Source organism: Bubalus kerabau, chromosome 11, assembly GCF_029407905.1.
Source record: "Bubalus kerabau isolate K-KA32 ecotype Philippines breed swamp buffalo chromosome 11, PCC_UOA_SB_1v2, whole genome shotgun sequence".
In the NCBI taxonomy this organism is placed as follows: domain Eukaryota; kingdom Metazoa; phylum Chordata; class Mammalia; order Artiodactyla; family Bovidae; genus Bubalus; species Bubalus kerabau.
This window is the reverse complement of record NC_073634.1, coordinates 27,462,560-27,484,551: the sequence shown is the minus strand read 5'-3', so window position 1 is coordinate 27,484,551 and position 21,992 is coordinate 27,462,560. Positions and strand designations below refer to the sequence as shown.

The following is a 21,992-nucleotide window of genomic DNA, read 5'->3' as shown; positions in this document are numbered from 1 at the left end:
TGCAGGGTGCGGACTCTCTAATTGAGGCGTACGGGCTTAGTTGCTCCATGATACGTGGGATTTTAGCTCGCCAATGAGGGATAGAACCCGAGTCCTCTGCATTGCAAGGCAGATTCTTAACCACTGAACCACTGGGGAAATCACCTCATGTGCATTTTTACATAGTTATATGCCTAGGTTTGGGGCTTCCCTGGTAGCTCAGCCGGTAAAGAATCTGTCTGCAATGCAGAGACCCTAGTTTGATTCCTGGATTGGGAAGATCCTCTGGAGAGGGGATAGGCTACCTGCTCCAGTATTCTTGGACTTCTTTGGTGGCTCACATGGTAAAGAATCCACCTGCAATGCAGGAGACCTGGATTCGATCCCTGGGTTGGGAAGATTCCCTGGAGAAGGGAGTGGCAACCTACTCCAGTATTCTTGCCTGGAGAATGCAATGGACAGAGGAGCCTGGTGGGATACAGTCCCTGGGGTTGCAAAGAGTCGGACTTGACTGAGCAACTGAGCACAACACAGCACAGGCCTAGGTGCACATCTTCCTTTTTTCATTTAACACTATAATTTACATGTTTTATCATATTGCCGTATAACCAACCCTCACTTTTTCTTATTCTAAATAATGTTGCAAGGAATATTTGTGTGCATTTGAACCTCTCCCTATTTTGAATTGTTTGCTGGGAATATATTTTCAGAGATAGTATGAACTTGCACATGAAAGAGTTAACCTGTAAATTCCTAACCCAGAAGGACTCTCTATAAATCTCTGCATCTCAGCAAATTGTTGGAGAAGCTATAGGAAAAAAAAAAAAGGTCACTTCAGCATATGTGATAGGAGTGTGGGTAATTAAAACAGAAAAATTCAGCATGTGAAGTCCATTCCAGGAACAGCACTATCTAGAGACCCAAGTCAAATAGTACTAAATGTGCTAAGCAGAGGCCTATGTTTAAAGAAGAAACTCATTTGCTCTTAAGAACCGCAGAGCGCTGCATAGTTCAATGATGGAGTCAGAAAACTCCGCAGAGCATCAAAGCCTGGTTCAAAAAGATACGGGAGGCCAAGATACAAGACAAGCTGTCTTTCCCCATTAAAGCATCTCGGTGCCCCAAGTACAATAGTCGTTTCTTAGAACAATGGCTGCCTTTAAAATTTTTTATTGTCGGGAGAAAAAAAAATGACTAAACAAAACCAGAGCATTTAAAGGTAACCTATATCCTATAAACAACTGAAAAGGGTGGTGTAAACAAGGTGATATGTCAAAAAGTGAAATGTGATACAGATAACCTCACGACCATCTCCTGCACAAGTTCAGATGGATAACAGTGCCTTAAACCTCCAAGCAATGGGAAGCAAAGATACTGTGCTTTTTTTTTCCGTTCTATTTTTTAAAACTTTTGGCTGTACTGCCTGACATGTGGGATCTTAGATGGTGACTGCAGCCATGAAATTAAAAGACGCTTACTCCTTGGATGAAAAGTTATGACCAACCTAGATAGCATATTCAAAAGCAGAGACATTACTTTGCCAACAAAGGTCCGTCTAGTCAAGGCTATGGTTTTTCCTGTGGTCATGTATGGATGTGAGAGCTGGACTGTGAAGAAAGATGAGCACCAAAGAATTGATGCTTTTGAACTGTGGTGTTGGAGAAGACTCTTGAGAGTCCCTTGGACTGAAAGGAGATCCAACCAGTCCATTCTGAAGGAGATCAGCCCTGGGATTTCTTTGGAGGGAATGATGCTGAAGCTGAAACTCCAGTACTTTGGCCACCTCATGCGAAGAGTTGACTCATTGGAAAAGACTCTGATGCTGGGAGGGATTGGGGGCAGGAGGAGAAGGGGATGACAGAGGATGAGATGGCTGGATGGCATCACTGACTCGATGGACGTGAGTCTGAGTGAACTCCGGGAGTTGGTGATGGATAGAGAGGCCTGGCGTGCTGCAATTCATGGGGTCGCAAAGAGTCGGACACGACTGAGTGACTGAACTGAACTGAAACCTCCAAGCAATGGGAAGCAAAGCATACTGTGCTTTTTTTTTTTTCATTCTATTTTTTTAAAACTTTTGGCTGTACTGCCCAACATGTGGGATCTTAGTTCCGGGACCAGGGATCAAACCTTTACCTTCTGCATTAGAAGCGCAGAGTCTTAACCACTGGACAACCAGGGAAGTCCCCATACTGTGTATTTTATTATTATTGTTATTTTTGGTGGCAGTGTCTTTCCTCAAATGGATGAGAAAATTGATTTTATGGAAGGGTGGGACAAAATGAGAGACTTTTCTTGAGACTGACCTCTGTGCTGAAGACCTGAAGAGCACCAGAAGGGCTTCTAGGAAACAGCCCACAAGTTTTGTTTCCATGCCAGGCCAGTCAGCAGAACCTCTCAGGGCTGGATTACGGAGCACTTGAGAAACTCCACCTCCTGTGGAAAGGCAGCCTGTCTTTGGTAAGGAGACATGGGGCCTCTCTAATCTACTAGAGCTCTTTGAAGGGCCAAAGAAGTGTATGGATAAGGGGGGAAACAGTAGACACACTCTATTTACACTTTCAAGAAGCCTCTGACAGGCTCTACACCAAAGCCTGTTGAGTCGCCATGGGACTGGGGGGGATGTCTGGTGACAAAAGGGAACTGACTTACAGATAAGAGACACAGAGTAAGGATAAGGTTTTCTCTGGGTGGGAAAGTGTTAACAGCGGGGCTCTTGGTAGGGAACTGATGCTCCTGGGGGACCAGGTTAACTTGCCCTTAGTAGTATGACATGTGAGCATCAAGCCCTTTGCTTTCACAAGCCACATGTGGAAACTGGTCTCTTTGCTCTAGAGTCCCAGCTCATATATTGTCGTGTTGAATGTATCCATCTTTGTGACATCTCTAGTGACAATGTGAACTCCTAAAAGGTAGGGGGTATGTTTGATATTTTAATATTCATTACAGTGACTAGCACCCAAGTCATATTTTGTGGCCTGATCCCTTGAGTGAAGAGTGAGTGTGCATTGAAATCCCCTGGCTTGCCTGAGACTCGAGCTCTTCCGTGTAGGCAAATATCAGCTAAAGGCTGTAAGCTGTGCGCAGATCAGGAGACTCTGCATGGTCCAAGATGTTCATCATGGGCAAGCATACATTGAATAAAATGTTAAGTGAAAAATAACTCAAATTGCACTTTGTTTTTATTAGGAATGGCACAGAGAGTATACATAAACGTATATTTTAGTTTAGAGAAAAGAATATAAAGTGTACTTTTGAGAGTGACAGAGTCAAAGCTTTCAGTGACAGCCTAAGTAAGGGTTTTGGGTCAACTCTAATTCAGTGCTTCTTAACCTATGTTTCATTATTGCACCCTCAGTTATCTCCCCCTGACAATACTCTTGTGGATACTTTTTGCTAAATGCTACCACCCCATGGAATTTTAACAGCACAGTTATATCTCCTGTCTGTTTGTGTGCTGTGGCCCTTTGGAGGGCCACAAACTATTGTGATATTTAAGATTTTGTTGTTGTTGTTGGCTAAATGTGGTGTTGGAGGAGACTCTTGAGAGTCCCTTGGACTGCAAGGAGATCCAACTAGTCCATCCTAAAGGCAATCAGTCCTGAATATTCATTGGAAGGACTGATGCTGAAGCTGAAACTCCAATACTTTGGCCACCTGATGTGAAGAACTGACTCATTTGAAAAGACCTTGATGCTGGGAAAGATTGAAGGCGGGAGGAGAAGGGGACGACAGAGGATGAGATGGTTGGACGGCATCACCGACTCAATGGACACGAGTCTGAGTAAACTGCGGGAGTTGGTGATGGACAGGGAGGCCTGGCGTGCTGAGTGACTGAACTGAACTGAAGTATAACGTATTTTTTTTCCATCTTTTTTTTTTTTAAATTGGGGTGTAATTGCTTTACGATGTTGTGTTAATTTCTGATGCACAGCAAAACGCATCAGTTACGCCTATACATATATCCACTCTTTCTCAGGTTTCCTTCCCAGTTAGGTCGCAAAGTTAGTAGCGTCCCCTGTAGTACACAGTAGGTTCTCATTAGTTACCTATTGTTTATACAGTAGTGTATATATGTCAGTCCCGTTCTCCCAGTTCATCCCACTCCCCTTCCCCCACTTGGTAACCCAAGTTTGTTTTCTACATCTGTGACTCTATTTTGGCTTTGCAAATAAGTTCATCTGTACCATTTTTCTAGATTCTACATATAAGCAATAGTATACGATATCCATCTTTCTCTTTCTGACTTACTTAATTCTGCATAACAGTCTCTAGGTCCATTCAGGTCTCTTTAAATATCATTGTTTTGTTCCTTTTTATGGCTGACTAGTATTCCATTGGATATATTAATATGTACCATATGTAGGATTTTTTTCATCTCCCAAGAACCAAGTTTTGTCTTCTTGGGGATGATGGTGCCCCTGATGAGAATGTATGCTGAAGAGGACTCTTGGAAGGTTTGGGCCTGTTATTCAAAGAGAACAATAAAGAGCTGGATATCTGAGAATGGATTGGGGAGCAAAAAAGAAAAGTCTTCTCTTGCCCTCCCCCTCAAGCGAAACAGAAGCTCAAACAGGAAGTAGGACGCTGCCCTGGGTGTATTACTCTGGCCCTCCCAGTCAGCTCTCTCGCCTTCTCCCCGCTGCTGCGTGACGATTACAGACCTCACATCAGGCTCCCTCTGGCTTCAAGGTGGGTTTGGTGATGGAGAACTGGGAAGGAGATGGAGGAGTAGGGGAGGAGAGGATGGAGAATGAGGGGAGACTGGGGGCCTCTTTGTGAGGCCATCCCACCTGGTGGTGTTCTGTGGTCACTTGAGTCCTCCTGGGTTCTCCGGGGCTCTGATAGCAGATACTACTCCTTCCCTTGAGTAGAGTCTGTAACAGCTCTATTGCTACTAGTTCCAGGTTATTGCACCATCCCCATGGGGTTCCTTTGTACCCACACATTTGTAAAAATATCCAATGTTCTTGGGGCTCTCTGTTTCCTGTTGGGACCCTGAATGATTGACATCGGGTGGGAGAGGGGAGGTCTTGTCACTGCAACTCAGGAGAGACTCCTAGAGCTGGAATAAGGCCAGGTGAGAGGCTGTGGGGGGCTGGGTAGGATGGGGCAGGAGGACAAGGGGTCACTGTCCTGAAAAACAAAGCTGAACGGGGCCTTGATCTGGTTTCTGGAATGAGGTGGAAAATGAACTTCTCCCTACATGATCATCAAAGATCCACCAGGGCTTTAGAGGTGATTTTGAGAAGTATCCTGGTCCGTCTCCTTCACACAGTTGGGACGGATGGAACTCTTTCCCCACTCAAGCAGGTAGCACTGGCTTAGTTTCACAGAGAGGTGAACAAGGGAAATTAAAATGCTGCATGACAGGCCTCGAAGGAGTACTTTAAAAATGCCCAGGTCTGGGACTTCCCTGGTGGTCCAGTGGTTAAGAATCTGTGTTCCAATGCAGGAGACATGGGTTCCATCGCTGGTTGGGGAACTAGGATCCCACATGCCCTTAGATGGGCAACTAAGCCCATGCGCTACGAAGGGATGAGGCCAGAGAGGAGGACCAGGTCTCCTTAAATTACTCTTTGGGTTTCTCATCACAGGCAGAGTGTGAGTCTGGAAATTCCCAAGGGATGAGGCAAATCATTGATCTCTTGGGTTCACGGTGGCACTGCGCTCCTGGGCGAGACAGTGGTAGAGGGGAAGGATCACACAGTTTCAGGAGTGACCACCTAGGCTTGAATTCCAGATCCTCATCTCTCTGGGCCATCACTGGTCTCACAGGTGCCATGAGGATTAGACCAGAAAGTGCATGTAAAGGCAGCGGGGCCCCTCTTCCAGGCCAACTGAGTAGTCCCACATTCAAAGCCCACCAAGCTTCTTCCCAGCTCTTCACTGGCACCAAGGGGCAACCAAGCCTCCCCAACTCTGGCTTCCAGAAGCCACAGAGTGAAAGAAGCTGTTGTCATGGACAGGGGTGGGTGGGCACATTATCCTGAAGCCTCCTAATCCCATTTTCTGCTTTCATGTTAATCCTCTTCCCCCTCCTGTCTGCCATACACTCAGCATCCAGGGCACTGACCCGGGGAGCCTGGCTCCACCTCCTCCAGCGCTCCCTGGTGGAGGTGCTGGAGGTGGAGGGTTGGGAGACAGTCCGGGAATGCCTGGGTCCACCCCAACTGACCTGGATCCTCTTGTAGGCCAGGCCATGGAAGAACATGGAGGGTTCAACACACTCATAACAGTAACAATGACAATAGTAGTCAGTGTTTCTTAAGCACTGTGTGCTGACCCTGGTTAAGAGTTTTCTGTATGTAATTTCATTCAAAGCCCGTAACACTGCTATGAAGTGGGTATCATAAATCTGAACTCTGCAGATAAGGAGATGGAGGCTTAGAGAGTCGTCACAGCCCAGACCACACAGTGAGCAAAGCGAAAGACTGGCCAGAGTTCGTCCAGAGCCTCATGGGGGCCTAGTGGCACCATGGGCCCTCTCATGTTTTTCCTACTCCTCCAGCCCTGGGGAAGACCCACCTCCTTCCTCTAGTACCAACACCTGAGGCTTCGTTGGACAAATGCATTTCTTCCATGCTCTGGATCTTGGTGTCACTGGCTGTGCAGAGAAGAGGAAAGAACATAGACTTCGGGGCGGAAAGCTATGGATCTGGCTTCTGCAGGAAAGGGACGAGATGTTCTCAGGAACTGAACTTCTTCCAGGCTCACAGGTGGCTACATGGAAACGGCCGTAGCGGGAGGGACGATTTGGCTGTCGGCTTTCACTCACTACCCTCTTCAACCCTAGCTGCAAACGCTGCTTTCTATTCTGCAGGACTGAGTCTGACCATTTTTGCCCCCCAGATACGGGTTTGGAATTAAGGCTCACTCACTGAGGAAAAAGCTGTTTACTAAGCCTTTACCCACCTGCAGACGAGTCTTTTGAAAGGGTTTATTCCCTTTGGCCTCCATTCGAGTCTGGCATCACTGAGTATGGGCTCCCTGACTCTAACTTCATTCTCCTCCCAGGACAGGCTTGGAAGGTTGGCTTAGGTTTGAATGCTCCCGAAATCCTTTGCAGCTGTGACCTGGGCTTCAGTTTTCAGGTCTCTAAAATTGGAATGATAACCGTGGCTTGCCGAGGCCAAAGCCTGCCCCTCCCCACAGGCCAGTGAACCCATCTGGGAACTTCTAGAAGCCCAGAAGGCAGTGGTGGGTTAATCTTCAGCCTTCTCTTTCCTCGGTTCCCGAGCCCTGTGGGCCTCTCTGCTGACTGTCACCAGGGTCTTTGTTTCCCTGTGGATGGCACAGACCCTGCAGACCTTGCTGCCCCAGCCCTGTGGCACCTCCTTGGGCCTAGCATGGTGGTATGGTTCACCCACCCTCAGAGCTCCACAGATTGGCGGGCAGTTGGAGAACAACAGAGGGCAGTGTAACCTCTAACACTGGCCGGCACAGGGCAGGCTACATGTGTGGCAGCGCATGAATTCAGCTGAGGAAAGGGGTATGGAGGCTGGTGGAAGCCGAACTCCTCCTTGGAGTGGTGGGGACTGAGGGTGATGAGTATGGGCAGGACCCAGCTTGGCTGATTCATGGTGTGAGGTTCTGCGGAGCCTCTGATGCTCCCTGCTCTCCACAGTCACCAAGCCTAAGTAAGCAGAGGCAGGAGGTAGGGTGTGTGGGTTGGGAGTGGTGGTGCTGAGGTACCACCTTGAGGGTCTGAGCGGCTCCATCATGAGGACTCCGGGACTAACATCAGCTCCTCAATTACTTAGAACTAAGGGGACAACCTGTGCATAAGAAATTATGCCAAGCACATCTGGTGAGAAGAAATCAGGTTCTGAGGTAAACTTCGGTTATTCTTCTTAAAGCCCTTAAAGGCTTGTGCACTTTGAGAATATTCTAGAAGTAGAATGGTGTACAGGCGAGAAGATATGGGATCTCAAATTAGAAGACTTGCATCCAGAGAATTCATTGGTGGTCCAGTGGTTCACACTCCATGTTTCCACAGCAGGAGGCACAGGTTCAGTTCCTGGTCAGGGAACTAAGATCCCACGGCTGCATGGTGCAGCCAAAAAATAAAGAAAAATTAAATCAAACAAAACAATCACACAGCTTTAAAAAATAATTACTATTAAAAAAAAAAAAAAAGAAGATGACTTGTATCCATGCTGGGGCTCTCTCTGGTCTCAGTGTGATCTTAAACCTTTTCACTCTGGGCCTCCATGTACCTGGGGCTTGTCCTGTTAGACCCTCCCTCTCAAAACCCATGAAGAAGGGGCTGGGCTTTCCATGCTGTCTCCCCACCTTCCATATATTTATTTCTTGCTCAAAAAAAAAAAAAGAAAAGAAAAGAAAAGAGAGGCTCTGAAAAAGAAAAGTGTGCATTACCATGTGGTGATAATGGCCAGGACCAACCCCTCCACCAAGGCAAAGCCAACCAGACTGGAGACTGCTCAGGATCCCCTGGCATGGCTGACATCCCACCATTAGGACATGAGTCCTTTGGGTAAAGGCTTTGTATATTAGAAGCCAATGGGTATTAAAATTTTAACTTTGTTAGGGGAAGGGGTTCCTCATGTCTTTGGTTAGGACAAGGATGTGGAGGACCAAGGAGGGAGATGGAAGCCATGGGAGTAGGGCTTGAAAACACATTTTGCTAACTTCAGTGTTTGCCATGGAGATTTCACTTCTTTGTCATACACCGCTCCTCCCCCAACTCCCAGACATACACCAGGGACAACTGAGCACAAGTCAGGCCAAGAAACTGTGCCTGGGGAGGTCAGTCCTTGCTGTGAAATGTCATTTTATTAATTGATTTTATTTTTTTTTACAAAAATAAACATTTTAATGAACAAGAAGTACAAAAGCTTCTGGATACACAAACTCCAGGAGGGGGGAGAGGCTGGTTTTGGCTGCTTTGAGGCTTTCACTGAAAGCAAATGAGGCAGAAAGGCCCCGGCCCCACCCCCACCCCAGGTCCTGGCTCAAACTGCTACCTGCTCCTCAACCCACGACTTGGCTCATACCTTGTGTGCTCCTGCCTGTGCCCTTGGGCTGGCTGGCAGGCGCCCCCTGTTGGGTTCCCAGAGGCAGCCGCCCTGGGGTACAGAATCGCCCACATCTTGGAGCATCCCTTCAAGTCTCCGCTCAGGAGCTTGGCTAAGAGAACGTGCTCCATGACCGATTGTCCCCTCGCAGCCCCTGCTGGGCCATGGCACATGCAGCAGCACCAGCAGCAGGGGCTCTGGCTACATTCTCACACTATAAACACAGTGATGGGGCTGCCCATGGAACTGTCCCCATCGAGGGGCAGAGCCCCCAATGGGGAGACCAGCCTGAGCCCTACTGGCAGCCGAGATGGTGAGAGGGGCAGTCAGCTCCCTCCCCCCTGATTCCTGGCTCTGGAGCCAGCAGTCTCAGACCTAGACTGGTAAAGTCACATTTTTAACATTTGGCATTATTGCACGTTGTCCTGGTCACCTCGGTCTGTCTGGGCTGTCAGCTTGGTCTGCAGGGGTGCCCATGTGACATGCAGTGCTGCTAGGGCAAGTCACGGGCAAGCCCAGCTGGCGGGGATGATCAACGGAACCTCAGATGGCTCAGCCAGAGGCCCTCACATATGTGGTCTTGCTGGGATCAGGGACCACGTGGCTCCATCCTGTCTTGAAAAAGACCAGTTGCCGACCTGGAGGCAGAAGTGAGAGGTAACAGGACTGGATGCTTCTCTCTCTGGAGGCAGGGCCACTCTCTCTAACACAAGGACACTCATCTCATCCCCTCAGCCTCCTTGTCTTCTTATTGTTTCTGGCTTCTGATGGGGGGCCACCACTACCCGTCAGTCTCTTCTGGGGTCTGGTCACATCCCTCTGGATGTCCTTTCCCCCAGCTCACCTGTCCAGGTGGTCTGGTTGGTGACCACAAAGGCCTGGCACTGGGCATGGTTCTCACAGATGTCCACGGCCTCAGCCAGGTTGAACACGGAAAGGAGGCAGCCTCCATGGTGGTAGGATGGCCAGCATCGGTAGTCCTCCTGGGGGATAGTACTGTCGGGGAGGCGCTGGTACTCTGTGGGTTGGAGATGGAGCTCAAGTGAGAACTCTGTGTGGCCAGGGGTAAGGGCTGGGACCACTTGCCTTAAAGGGCTAGGAGACCCATTTCTTGGAGGTAGTCTAAAACCCAGCCCAGTCTTCCTAGCATGGAGATGCAGGCAGCTACCACGGTGGAACTGGGATGACCATTCAGGAAAGGCAAAGCTCAGGTTACCTTTTGGGAGATACACATCTCCCAAATCTAAGGGCACACAAGTGATTTAGACTGCATGTGATGGTGGGCACATGTGTGGGACGAATGCACACACACAGAGATACTGGTTGACCACGCTGGTTGCTGAGCTTAGAACATTTTAGACATTTAAAGCTGGGCTTCCCAAACTTCAGTGTGCATGTGAATCTTCAGGAATCTTGTTAAAATGCAGGTTCTGATTCTGAAGGTCTGGGGTGGGGCCAGGGAACTGGCATTTCCAACCAGCTTCCGGAACTGCTGGTCTGCAGACCACACTTTGAGGAGCAAGAGCTTCCGGCTGCCCTTGGTCCCACTTCCTTCTGGCCTTGGGGAGAGAGGCTAGGCCAGCTTCCTGGGTAGCGGGGGTCAGTCATGAGTTTTTGAAGTTCAGAGGCATGCAGATGAATGTAAAACACAAAGGATTACCATTTGGGAATCCACAACTTGAGTGTTTGGGGCAGAGGCTGGCGGAAGAATATGAAATCTTCCCATTTCACAGAAAGAGCCCCCAGAGGCTCTGAAAACTTCTCAATCCGGAAGCTGCTTCACTGCAGGCCTCCTGTTCATCAGAGTCTTTCCTGCTGCCTGGGGAGCCCCAGCTTCGGACTGATAATGCAGAAGCCCTGGGCCTTGGCCACCCCGCCTTCCTGCCTCCTTCTTCTACAGGGACTAGACCAAAGTCCAGGGCAGGCTGTGATTTATAGCCCCATAAACGGCGTCCTCAGGGACAGAGTCAGCCATTGTTCACCTCGTTAAACTTTATTTACAGGGCTAACGAGGGCTCCCCCACCCCTAACACTGGCCAGAGCTCCTTGAATACGGATGCTGCCCATCCCTCGCCCCCTGCCAACCATGCTAAACCCCAGGGCCTCAGCGGAGGGACCACGCAGCCTACAAGTCATGACTGGAATTCTCTCCCTGCTCTGGGGCTCCTTAACTGGTATCAGGTGGAGCCCTCTCCACCTCCAGCCGTCCTCCTAGCCCCAGAAGGGTGAGGAAGGAGAGAGAAGTGTAAACAGACTGTGTTCCAGCTGTGTAAGAGGAAATGAGTTAACTGCTTTCACACATTTCACCTATCATTTACTCCCCGGAAGAATTTTGTGAGGCAGGTAATACTGAACCCAATTCACAGATGAGGAAAGTGAGGCTCAAGGTGTAAATACCTTGCTGAAAGTACACACAATACAGAAGGAGCTTTGCAGCCACCCAGAGAAGGGGTGTCAGAGCCCAATCCCTGGTTCAAGGCAGAATTATAGTTATTCCCGGGCTTCCCTGGTGGCTCAGATGGTAAAGAATCTGCCTGCAATGCCGAAGACCAAGGTTTGATCCCTGGGTTGGGAGGATCCCCTGGAGAAGGAAATGGCAACTCACTCCAGGATTCATGTCTGGAGAATCATATGGACAGAGGAGCCTGGAGAGCTACAGTCCACAGGGTTGCAAGCAGTCGGATACGACTGAGCGACTAACACACACATACATAGTTGTTCTAGCTCAGTCAAAGGGAAGATCTCTGAGTGAAGGCCAAGCAGTCTCTCTGCATCACTCCAAGTGAGTCTCAAAGGGAGGTTGAGCCACTTCCCCAACTAGGGGGATCACTCTCCTCGAACTGCTCCCCACCTTCCCTGCCCCTGAATCCCTACAGGGGCCACTCACCGGCTTGGCTGCCCGCAGTGGAGTTCTGCAGATACTGCCCGCTCCGGTACAGGTGCAGCACCTTCTCCAGCTGGGCCAGGGTCTCGTCCACCCCCCAGGCAAGCTCTCCTGCAGAGTGCAGTGTGGCTCTAAGAGGGCGCCTGGGCTCCTACATCTCCCTCCCCACCCCCACCCACCCCAACTCTGGAGCCTGGGCCCTGATGACCGGAGGACTGGGGCGGGGGTTTGCCACAGAATCTACTTTGGGAAGTGATGTTTCTGGACTGTGTGCCATCCTGGGCCATTCTTGTTCCCACGCTTGCTGGAAATGCGGGGGAAAAGGTGATGGGAGGCAGTGCTCACCTGTGGCGTTGACGATGCTGTCCAGCAGGGGCCGGAGTGAAGGCGGGGCACTATGGGGCAGGAGGTATGTGAAGAAAAACCTGGGGCCGAGAGAAATCAGGGGCTCAAGGTCCAGCCTGTGGGGACATAGCCTTCCTCTACCCCAACTTGGGACAGAACCCCAATCTCGCTAGGGAGCCTGATCCCTTGGGCTAACCATTTCACCCATACAGCACCAGAGGATGCCTAGGAGTCGATTCAGACTAAGGAGTCAATTCAGCATGTGCCCTGTTGGGGTCTGAGCAGATGCTAAGGCCACAAGTAACTTCACACCAAATTGAAGTCTGAGGTGTGTTTTCCCCATCCATCCTGGGAACTTGTCCACCCCTCAGCCCCACATTATCCCCCAGGTTGACCTGTGTCAGACCAACTTCCATGGCTTGGCTCTATGAGGAGCTTCCACTAGTGAAGGGCCTGGGGAGGAAGGGGCAGGGCCCTCCCACCAGCCCTAGGCTGAGTCTGATGCTATTTTAAGAAGCCTCCAGCTGCCACCCCCTAACCCGGATTCTCCTTGGAGCTGACTATTTTTAGCTTCATGGTCAGGAGCCTGCCTGTTCCCTTCTGGATGCAGGGGAGCCTTTCTCCGCCCCTGCCACTCCATTGGTCATGGCAGAGTCTCCGGCCTTGGCTGGTCTCTTGGACCCCGTGTGAGCTCCCCTCCCTGCCGTGCCCCCTGGGGCCTCTCGCTGGTCCTCCTGAGTGGGGGTGGAGGTCACCTGTAGGCATTGTAGAGGTTGCGTTTCTCATTCATGGCCTCGCACCAGCCCTGGGCAGAGCAAGGCAGGGTGAAGTTCCTGGCTGGGAACTCGAGTATGCAGTCAGCGTTGCCTGTGCACGGCGTCTCCTCCACACGGGCGTCATCCAGATCTGTCACCTTCAGCTCCCCGTCCACCAGCACAAACTGTCGGGGGCGGAAGTCCAGCAGAGTGACCGAGCCCAGCGGGGAGTGGGCCAGGTGGTGGAGAAGCCGGCCCAGGCTCAGGCAGATCTGAGGGGCAGACACCGGACTGCTCACTGCTTTCCTCCAGGGAGGGGAGCCTGGGGACTCCAGGGTGCCCTCCTTTGAGGCTCTGGACTGAGCTGTGTGTGTGTGGGGGTGGGGGGAGTTTGCCTTTCTCTTAAAGGCTCGAGTGTTCACTAAGGGCTGAGGCCTGGAACCTTACGGAGCAAACCAGTGATTTTCTACGATCCCATGGCTGGCCCGACCCTGAGGGTAACATGGAGAAAGTGGGGAAATGGGCAAGGGAAATTTGGGGACTCCTCTCTGAAGTTTCATCTCAGTGTGGGTTCTGTCTAGTGCATGCAAATAGAGGGCAGGCCAGGATGACCTTAAGATCTTTCTAGGCCTAGGACACTGGCCCTCCTGCAGCCAGGCTGAGGGGGTATGTGTGTGTGTGTGAAACAGGAGTACAAAACCAGGATCCTCTCTGCCTTGGTTTTTTTTTTTTTAACCCTTTGGCTGATGGCTGAGTCAACTTCGCAGCATCCTCCCTCCTTCCCTCCCTCAACTAAGGAGGAGTCCAAGCTGCTCTGGAGGGCTGACCTTCTAAGGGAGAACCATCCCAGCCAGGAGCCCAAGGCCAACTGGCCCTCCTCCCTGCTCACTCGGAAGCGATCCTCCCAAGAAGTCTGCAGCAGCTGGATCATCTCCACAGGGGCGCCCAGCTCCGTGATGGTGGTCAGGGTGTCTGGGATGTCCTCACTGTCCTGGTAGCAGTAGCCATAGAGCTGAAAGAGGCCCAGTCGGGTCATGGGGTCACAGGGTGGGGACAGGAACGAGGAACAGCTGGGTTGTCAGATGCCCCCACCCTCCCATCCCTAGGTCTCTGCTTCAGCTCAGGCCAGAAGAGAATAGCCACTCTGCCTGGGAAGCCTGTGCTCTAGCCCACTGTTCTAGCAGCCCCTTACCTCTGGCCACTCAGGTAAATGGGCAGGTCTGAGCACCATGTGATAACCATGTGCCAGGCACTGTGCTAAATGTTTTACATGCATAACTCAATTCTTAGAATAACCTAAAAGGGCATAGTTGGTACTATTAGTATCTCCAATTCCCATGTGAGGAAACCAACTCAGAGAGGTTAAATTAACGCCACAAAGTCACACAGTTAAGAAATGCAGGAGCTAGGATTTAAATATATGTCACTCTGATTCCACAACCTTGTTCTTTCCAAGAGTACCATTTGCTAACTGGCAAACCAACAAATGGTTATTGTACCTCCTCCCCTGTTCTAATGCTTGTCTTTGCTTCATCATTTCCACTTACAGGCACCTTCATTTTTCCTTTGCTCTGGTTTTTCTGTAGGGAAAGCAATCTTCCTGAAGATTTGTAACAAGTGTTGCATCAGTACAAAAAGAATCCAGGGCTCATACCCTTGGGTGTTCATTGCATAGTTGGTGGGGGTGGGGGAATGACCCATTATCAGCTGGGGTAGTAGTGAGTTCCTGGGGAAGGTCACTGTTCTTTGAGGGCATGGTCTCAAGGGCCTTTCCACTCCATAGGATCTGGGGGAGGGGCTTTGTACAGCTCAGCTGGCCAGGGGCTTCTGGGAAACACAGCCTGACTTTGTCACCGACACCTAAACCAGGATCCATGGAGAGCCCTGCTTGTTCCCGCCTTTCCCACCTCGCTGCACATCAGCTAAGGGATCAGCCGGTGCTCAAAACACCCAGCACCCTGTGGGGCAGGAACACAAAGGCCAAGTTGTTGGGGCCAGAGTAGGAAGAGAGGAGATGGGGTGGGGGTGGGGTGGATACCAGCAGAGCCAAGCCCCTGGGCTAGATGTCCCTGCAGCTTTCACCCTTCTCGGTTCCACTCCCGGCCCCTACACTCTCCCTTCCATCCCAGTAGGGACCTTTTAGCCTCCCCATCCCTGGAGCCAGCCACCTCAGTCCTGCCGGCATGAGGGAAGGCACATCTCAGATCACTAGGGTGGTGACTTGGGGGATCGGGGGAAATCCCGGGTGCCCTCTTCTCCCCTCCTCTTCTTCCCTCCCCACCCCACATCAGCCCAGGGAGGCCCCAGATCCCAAAGGGGGCAGCGGTAGGGGGAGGTAAAAGGAGCAGCCCTAGAGCCTGGTTCTCATTTTCTTGCCCAGAGTCTGAGCCTTTGTGGGAAACTTCTGAAGGTTATTAAACACCCGGAGGTCGTTAAATGCGCTGTTAACGAGGTATTAATCAACACCCCTCAGGAAAAAATAAAAAGACACCATTAACCCCCCCAGGAAGCGAGAGGCTGAGCATTTCAGTCGCATCTTTTGTTCCTCTGGGAGAAGAAATATACTCTGGCAGGGCCAGAATCAGGGCCCAGGCAGGCCTGGGGCCCCAGCTGAGGCTGGCGGCCCCAGAACGACAGAGGTGCAGGGGAGGGGAGACCCTTGTGCCCTTTGACCCTGGGCTATAGAGGCATCTATCACGTGAGGGAGTGTGTGTGCGTGTGTTGTGTGTGTGTCAGAGGTGGGCTGGGGAGGGGTCACAGAAGATGGATGGAGACATCCCGCCCGGGCAGTCCCAGAGACCACAGCAAGCTCTGAGAAGTGCCCAGTGGGACAAGCTGTCCTGGGCCTTTGCTGTTTGAACACCCACGGCGCCAACTCTGGGGCTGCCAGAGAGGGGGAGGGAGCCTCGGGGAGCGGGAAGCACTCTCTGGCTCCTCCCTGGTTCAGCAAACAGTCGAACAATTTTGAAATTTTAAATGATTAAGAGGTATTAAAACAACATTATTTCTAGTTCCCTGCACACCTGAATGGAAGCCTCCTGAGTAAGAAGACCCCCAAGTAGAAGACCCTCTTTGGAGGCAGAAGTGACACTGCTAAGAAGCCAGAGGGATACTGGCCTGGGGGTCTGGGGATGAGACCCTCCACCAAAGCCGTCCCTAAATTCACCCCAAGGTTCCTCCACCTCCCTGTAAGTAAGGGTAGCTTTTCACTTCTCCCCTGACAGAAAGGACCTGGGACCCTCCCACCCACTTGTGTCTTAAGGCAACTCACCCCAATCCCACCCTGTAAGAGTCACACAGCCAACCCAGTCTTGGTCTAGAGAGGGACTGAGTGAAAACCAGTTATAATTTTTTTCTTTGACACCTCCAGCATTGTGGTGGGGGCCTGACATTAAAGTGGAGGACCATTCTGTGATATACGAGGGGGTGGTTAGCTGATGCTCGTGTTGAAGTCTGAGTCGGGTAAGAGAGGGCGGGAGGAGTTCCTTAAGAGACAGAAGAGCACAGCAAACCTCCAATCTGCCGTAAGGGAGAGGGGTCTTGAGTCAATTAACACTCAATATCCTGCTAACATACTCAAGACCTTCCCCACTGCCTCGGAATCTGACTGACACCCCAGTTTCCAAAAAGTTCCCAGGAGCCCCCAGGAAGGGAAGAGAACTAGATCCTCCCAGTTAGAATAGCCACGTAACCAGCTGCTCATTCCCTGCAGCTCCAGAGTCAGCTATGCCACCAGGCAAGCCACCCACAGCTGCTGGCTCTGCCTGACCTGCAACCAGTTCAGAACCCAGAACCCAGTCGACACGTGTCTAATCAGGGCTGGGGTAGCCTGGGTGCCAGCAGTGATGTCAATAGCTCTCTGACTTCTCTCTACTATTCTGTGATGCCCAGACCTGGGGTCCATCTCACTCCTGAGGAAAGAAGGGAGGGACTCCTGGGTTTTTGCTCAATTCTCCCGGGTGCAGAAAGATTCATGTGAGTGGGCTGGGAGGTGGAAGGTGTGGGCATGGTTCCTCAGCTGGGGAGCCTGCACACACCCTGTGTTCACTGGGCCAGGAGCAGTCAGGGATTCCCCTCTCTGTCTGCTCAGACATGTGCCAAGGGAACAGTTTGTCTAATCCCAGGACTGACTCAAGGACGTAGGAGAGCTGGGGGAGAGGAGGAAGTGGGTGTGTTAGGGCAGTGCTGGGACTGTGAGACGCCCACTCCCTCAGTCTAGCCTGGAGGGGACAAGGTGGGGTCTCATCTTTCCTCTCTGCTCCCCAGTGAATGGGAGAGACAGAGTCCCATTTACTAGGAACCTGGGCATCTGGCCTTCTCAATCCTTCAGTCTCTTGGCCACATTTGCTCAGGTAATGTGACTCTCAGACCCTCAGGCCCTCAGCCTGTCCCCTGAGCATTGAGCTAGGACCCCAAAGGTTCCCCAAAGCCTACTTTGAGGCCCAGGGTCTCCTCAAGGAAGGGCTATGCATTTTGTGGCCTACTATCCAATCCCCTCCAGTTCTTCCAGTGGCTTCTGGGTGGGGTACCCGATATTCTTGGGGAATCAAACCTGGTCTTTTTCTAGCTCTTCCAACCCCATTTGCTGTGCCATCCCACCTTCAAAGTCAGATAAGTCACTGTTTGGAAGTTGAGAGAAGTGGGGTTCAGATTCCATCAAGAAAGTGAACAGATCACTGCAGCTGTGCCCCTAGCTCAGGGATGAGCTCTGTTCAGCGTCTTGGTTTGGGGTCATTTCCCTGGTGCTCAACACCCCAGCTCCAGCCAGAAGCAGGGTCCTAAGTCCAAACAGACTCCAATCCCCATCCCGAGTTTTGGAACCCTCTGTCCTGATCTGTTTTGGTGTGGAAGCTGAGGAACCCGGGAGTCTCTCCGGACGGCCACCCAGGAATGAGAAGCAGGGTGGCGTAGAGGGGAGCTGCCATGGACCGGGTTCTGTCCCCCAGTTTAACCTGGCACAGTCACTGGGGCTCCGCTTCTTTATGTGTAAAAACAAGGGTTCTCTTCTAGCCAGAGAGACCGGACCTGGGCACGTCCAGCCAGCACCCTCAGCCCCGCACCCGCACCCTCGTACCTGCAGCACGTTGGGATGCCGCAGCCGCTCCAGCAGCACCATCTCTTTGAGCAGCTTATGGGCCGCCAGTCGATAGCAGCCCCTCCGCGCCCCGAACTCGCGCACGCAGCTGCCCAGATCGTGGCCGCTGAAGTCCACCGCCTTGAGCGCCACCGCCGCGCCGCCAGGCAGGCGGACCCGGTACACGGCCTTGGTGTAGCCCGAGCCCAAGTACTGAGCGCCGGACACGTTGCGGAGCGCGGCGCAGCCCAGACGCGGGCCCGGACCAGGGGAGCCCGGGCCGGGAGCCGGGGGCCAGCCCGGAGCGCCGTCGGGCAGGGGCCGGGCCCGCGGGGGCCGGGGACGCTGCAGGCCCGGACCGCCCGGAGCCAGGTCCATAAGGCGCCGCCGCTCCGGCCGGCCAGCCCCGGGCCCGGGGCCCCCGCGGGAATAGCGCTGCACCTCCTCGTAGCGCGCTCGAATCTGCCGGGCCAGCTCCCCGCGGCCCCCGCGACGGCCCGGGCCCGGGGCTGGTGAGGGCCCCGGGGACTGACCGGGCCGTGGAGGCTCCGAGCCCGGTGCGAAGAGCACGTTGAGGACCGAGCCCAGCAGGAAGGAGGCGCAGAAACCCGCGGCCACCGCCGCCCGCCGGCGCCGCATCGCTCCCCTCCCCCCGGCCGGCCGGCCCCGCGCGGCTCCCCGGCCGCGGCCCCGGGAGGCTCAGGCTCCGAGGCGGCTCCGCTCTGCGCTCCGCCGGCCCCCTGCCCAGCCCACGCGCATGGCCCCGGCGGCCCCGACCCCGGCCCCGGCCCCTCGCGGGCGGCACATCGGCCTGACACTTGCCTCCCTCTCGCCCTGCCCCCGCCGCTTATAAGGCCCGGAGCCGCCCCCGCCCCCGCCCCCGCCCCCTCCGCCTCCGCCTCCCAGCTCCCGGCCCGAGCCCGTCCTCGGCGCCGCCCCCTCCGGCCGGCCTGGCCTTCCCCGCTGACTGACAGCGGGACCTCCTCCCGCGGCCGTCCGGGCCTGAGAAGCGGCTCGGAGGCGGCTCCGGCCCTGCCCAGCCCGGGATCGCCGGCCGGGGGAGAAGGGGAGGCGGCGGCGGCGGCCCCGGAACGAGCCGAGGGGATCGGACCCAGAGCGAGGGCGGATAACGGGGCCGGGGCGGCCAGATAACGGGCCCGGGAGGCGGTCAACTGAGCCGGCGGGGCAGGATTGGGGAGCAAACGGAGGGGCGAGGCCGGCGGGTAACCGGTTCCGGAAGGGACGAGCAGCTGGGTCCGGGGTGCGCCCTCCCTGGGACCCGGGGCCGTGGGGCTGGCTGGGCGCGGGGAAGGGGCGTGGGGCCCGCCGCACGCGGGGGACGCTGCTTATCGCTTAGTCGCGGATTCGGGGGCCGGGAATGGGGAGGCGGGCGCTCAGGGGCTGGCACCTGCGAGCGCCCGTAGGACGGGAACTCTGGGATCCGAAGAAAAATCAGGAGATGCCCTCTTCCATGTCCCCTACCAAGTTTTTCTGATTTTCCTTGTTCCTAAAGCCCCACATCGAACCCCTACCCTGGGGATTCCCGCAGACAGACGTTAGCCGCGGATCACGAACTTTATTCGTGCTAGTAATTTGTACAAAGAGCACTTGTATCCACGGACATGCGTGGTCCTGATTGTCTCTGGAGCGTGTTGCATTAGTGTGCTGAAGGGGCCACTGTGTCCGAGGAAGGGAGTGTGTACCATGTGTGTAAGTAGGTGCTGACTCCAGCAGAACTTCTGGTCCCTCCTCCTCCCTCCCTGATTGCATCATTAGCGCTAATTGAGGAGCTTTCACACGCCAGCGCATTAGTTGTTTGGAGTGAGCTCCCCCCTCCTGAGAGAGATAAGCCGCCGCCCCTCCCCCTCGCAGTCCTCCGCTTCTTCAGCGCCCTGGAATCCTAGATGCCCGTCCACCTAGATCCCCCCACCCTTCTTGGGCACCTTCCTGTCCCCTGGTCCTTTCCTGGTTAATCGCTTTCTTCCTCTCAGTGTCAGAGATTAGCTCGAGAGGAGGCAGGAGGAGGTGGAGGGCCTAGAAAATCTTTCCTCCAGGAGGCTCAAGAGTTGTGAATGCAATCTCTGTGATGAGAAAGACAGAAATCTCTGGCCGGTTCTTTTGGACCTGGAAGGGCAGAGGACAGCTCTGAATCCTCAACCACCAGCCTGTGATCCCACTGTTGTAGGGGTATCCAGCCCTGACTCCTAGGGCCCCCTAAGAGTGGGAGATTTGGGGTCCAGTCTAACTTGGCAAGCATGGGAAGGGCAGAGTGAGAGAAGCCTCCATTCTCCTGAGGACCTTGGGTTTGGTAGAGTCTGGTCTGGTCCTGTTTAGCTGCTCTGCCCTGCCCCGGCCCTTGGCTGCTGGGTATGGGGGAAGGCTCTGAGCAGATGCCCTCCCCAGCCCTCACACCAGATGTCTTTGGTCTAATTAACTGTTCTGGGAAAACCAACCTGGGTTTGTAAACAGAGCTACTGGCTAAAGTCAACAGGGAGCAGCAGCAAACAGCAGACATCCCCTCACGCTCGGCCACAGTCCAATCCCGCTCCCCACGGAAGGGAGGGGCCTTGCGGATCCTGAGGCCTCCTGGCCCGCATCTGAGTCAGGGAAGACCTCTCTTCCTCTGTGACACTGGTATGGACATTTCTTTACCCCAGTGGCTCAGACAGTAAAGAATCCGCCTACAACACAGGAGACTGGGGTTTGAACCCTGGGTCGGGAAGATCCCCTGGAGAAGGGAATGGCAACCCACTCCAGTATTCTTGCCTGGAGAATCCCCATGGACAGAAGAGCCTGGCGGGCTACAGTCCATGGGGTCCCAAAGAGTCGTACAGTCCATGGGGTCCCAAAGAGTCGGACAGGACTGAGCCACTAACACATTACTAGTCTTAGGGGCTCCTCTGCTGGGGAGGACTGGGGATTCTGGGAAGACAGAGTTGCCATCCCAATGCTCTGCCTCCCTTCCAGAGAACTCTTGGGATCTATTAGTCCAACCTCCTGATCCATGGGGAAGCTATTATAGGGGGAACGTTCCTTAAAGAGCTTTCTTTGGGGCCTGCTGTGCTCTAGAATCTTGGAGAAACCTCCTAGGTAGGGCTTGGCATTGTTGAATCTCTAACTCAGAGTTGGTGAATATAACATGAACATTGTTAAGTTCGTTACACATCATGTAGGTATTATAATAACATGGTCTGAAATTAGATAATTATTCCTGTGATATCTTTGCCAAGCTTCAGTGTTTCTGTTATGGTTTGAAAGTTCAGTGCACACAGGGCCTGAGAAAAGGCCTGAATATACATACATACAATGCACACGCGTGAGCCCATGGACAGTGACCTCACACACAGGAACAAAGGCATTTCAGCTCTCGTTCTCACACTCACTCGGTCTCTCTCGCTGGCTCTCAGACATACAGACATATACAATCTTTGATGGAAATAGGTTTTTGGCCTCTGAAAAAAAGAGGTTTAACGTTTTAAACAGATTAGAGTTTCTGAATTGGCAGTTTCTTGACTTCTTAACCAAATTGTGCTTGTTTGCTTTCTTTTTTTCTTTGCCACCCAAGGAGTAGAATCATCATTTCAAAGAACTGAAAAAGACCTAAAACTCTTGTTCAGGATCCAGATTTACTATCTGCCCTGCTCCGAAGACCTGGCAAGGCCAGTAGCCTGGGCCTCTCCGACCAGAGTCCTCAGGCCCACAGGCAGCTCAGAGCACTGGGGCCCTCCTCCAGCTCTTACTCAGGGCCACAGTGGTGGTGCTGTGTCTGCCTGTTCAAGAGCTCAGTGCTTCAAACACACCATGTTTTCCAGCCGCTCCCTCTACTTATCACACCCTCACCCCATCCAAAGACTAGCTTGGATAACAATCCTTAGGGAGGAGGCAGATGGTCCAAACTCCAAAATACTAAATTTCTT

The 21,992-nt window shown here is 53.0% G+C and overlaps 1 protein-coding gene and 1 long non-coding RNA gene across 3 annotated transcripts; one reads left to right on the top strand and one right to left on the bottom strand.

The window, feature by feature from the left end:
* Positions 1-6,514: 6,514 nt before the first annotated feature.
* Positions 6,515-18,883, bottom strand: PKDCC (protein kinase domain containing, cytoplasmic). 2 transcript variants are annotated; one of them, XM_055539911.1, is made up of 7 exons: positions 18,076-18,883; positions 13,891-14,013; positions 13,002-13,273; positions 12,247-12,326; positions 11,905-12,012; positions 9,862-10,035; positions 8,757-9,655 (listed from the first exon to the last, which is right to left on the bottom strand). In XM_055539911.1, exons 1-7 carry the CDS (start codon positions 18,712-18,714, stop codon positions 9,570-9,572), a joined length of 1,482 nt encoding a protein of 493 aa, XP_055395886.1. In that variant the 5' UTR covers positions 18,715-18,883; the 3' UTR covers positions 8,757-9,569. The 2 variants fall into 2 exon arrangements, with proteins under 2 accessions (XP_055395888.1, XP_055395886.1); XM_055539913.1 differs by lacking the exons at positions 8,757-9,655; positions 9,862-10,035 and adding an exon at positions 6,515-8,025.
* On the top strand, positions 15,568-18,149 carry LOC129622968 (uncharacterized). The gene is made up of 3 exons (XR_008700216.1): positions 15,568-15,699; positions 16,013-16,189; positions 18,012-18,149. It is a non-coding gene; the product is annotated as an uncharacterized LOC129622968 (long non-coding RNA).
* Positions 18,884-21,992: the final 3,109 nt, after the last annotated feature.

What these genes read in the sequence shown, in the direction of transcription:
- PKDCC (XM_055539911.1), bottom strand. Translation starts at nt 18,714, where the DNA reads ATGCGGCGCCGGCGGGCGGCGGTGGCCGCGGGTTTCTGCGCCTCCTTC. An exon ending in CTTGGGAGGATCGCTTCCGA is followed by an intron (nt 13,274 to 13,890) that starts GTGAGCAGGGAG and finishes TCTGCCCCTCAG; the next exon opens with ATCTGCCTGAGCCTGGGCCG. An exon ending in CACTGCGGGCAGCCAAGCCG is followed by an intron (nt 10,036 to 11,904) that starts GTGAGTGGCCCC and finishes TCCAACCCACAG; the next exon opens with AGTACCAGCGCCTCCCCGAC.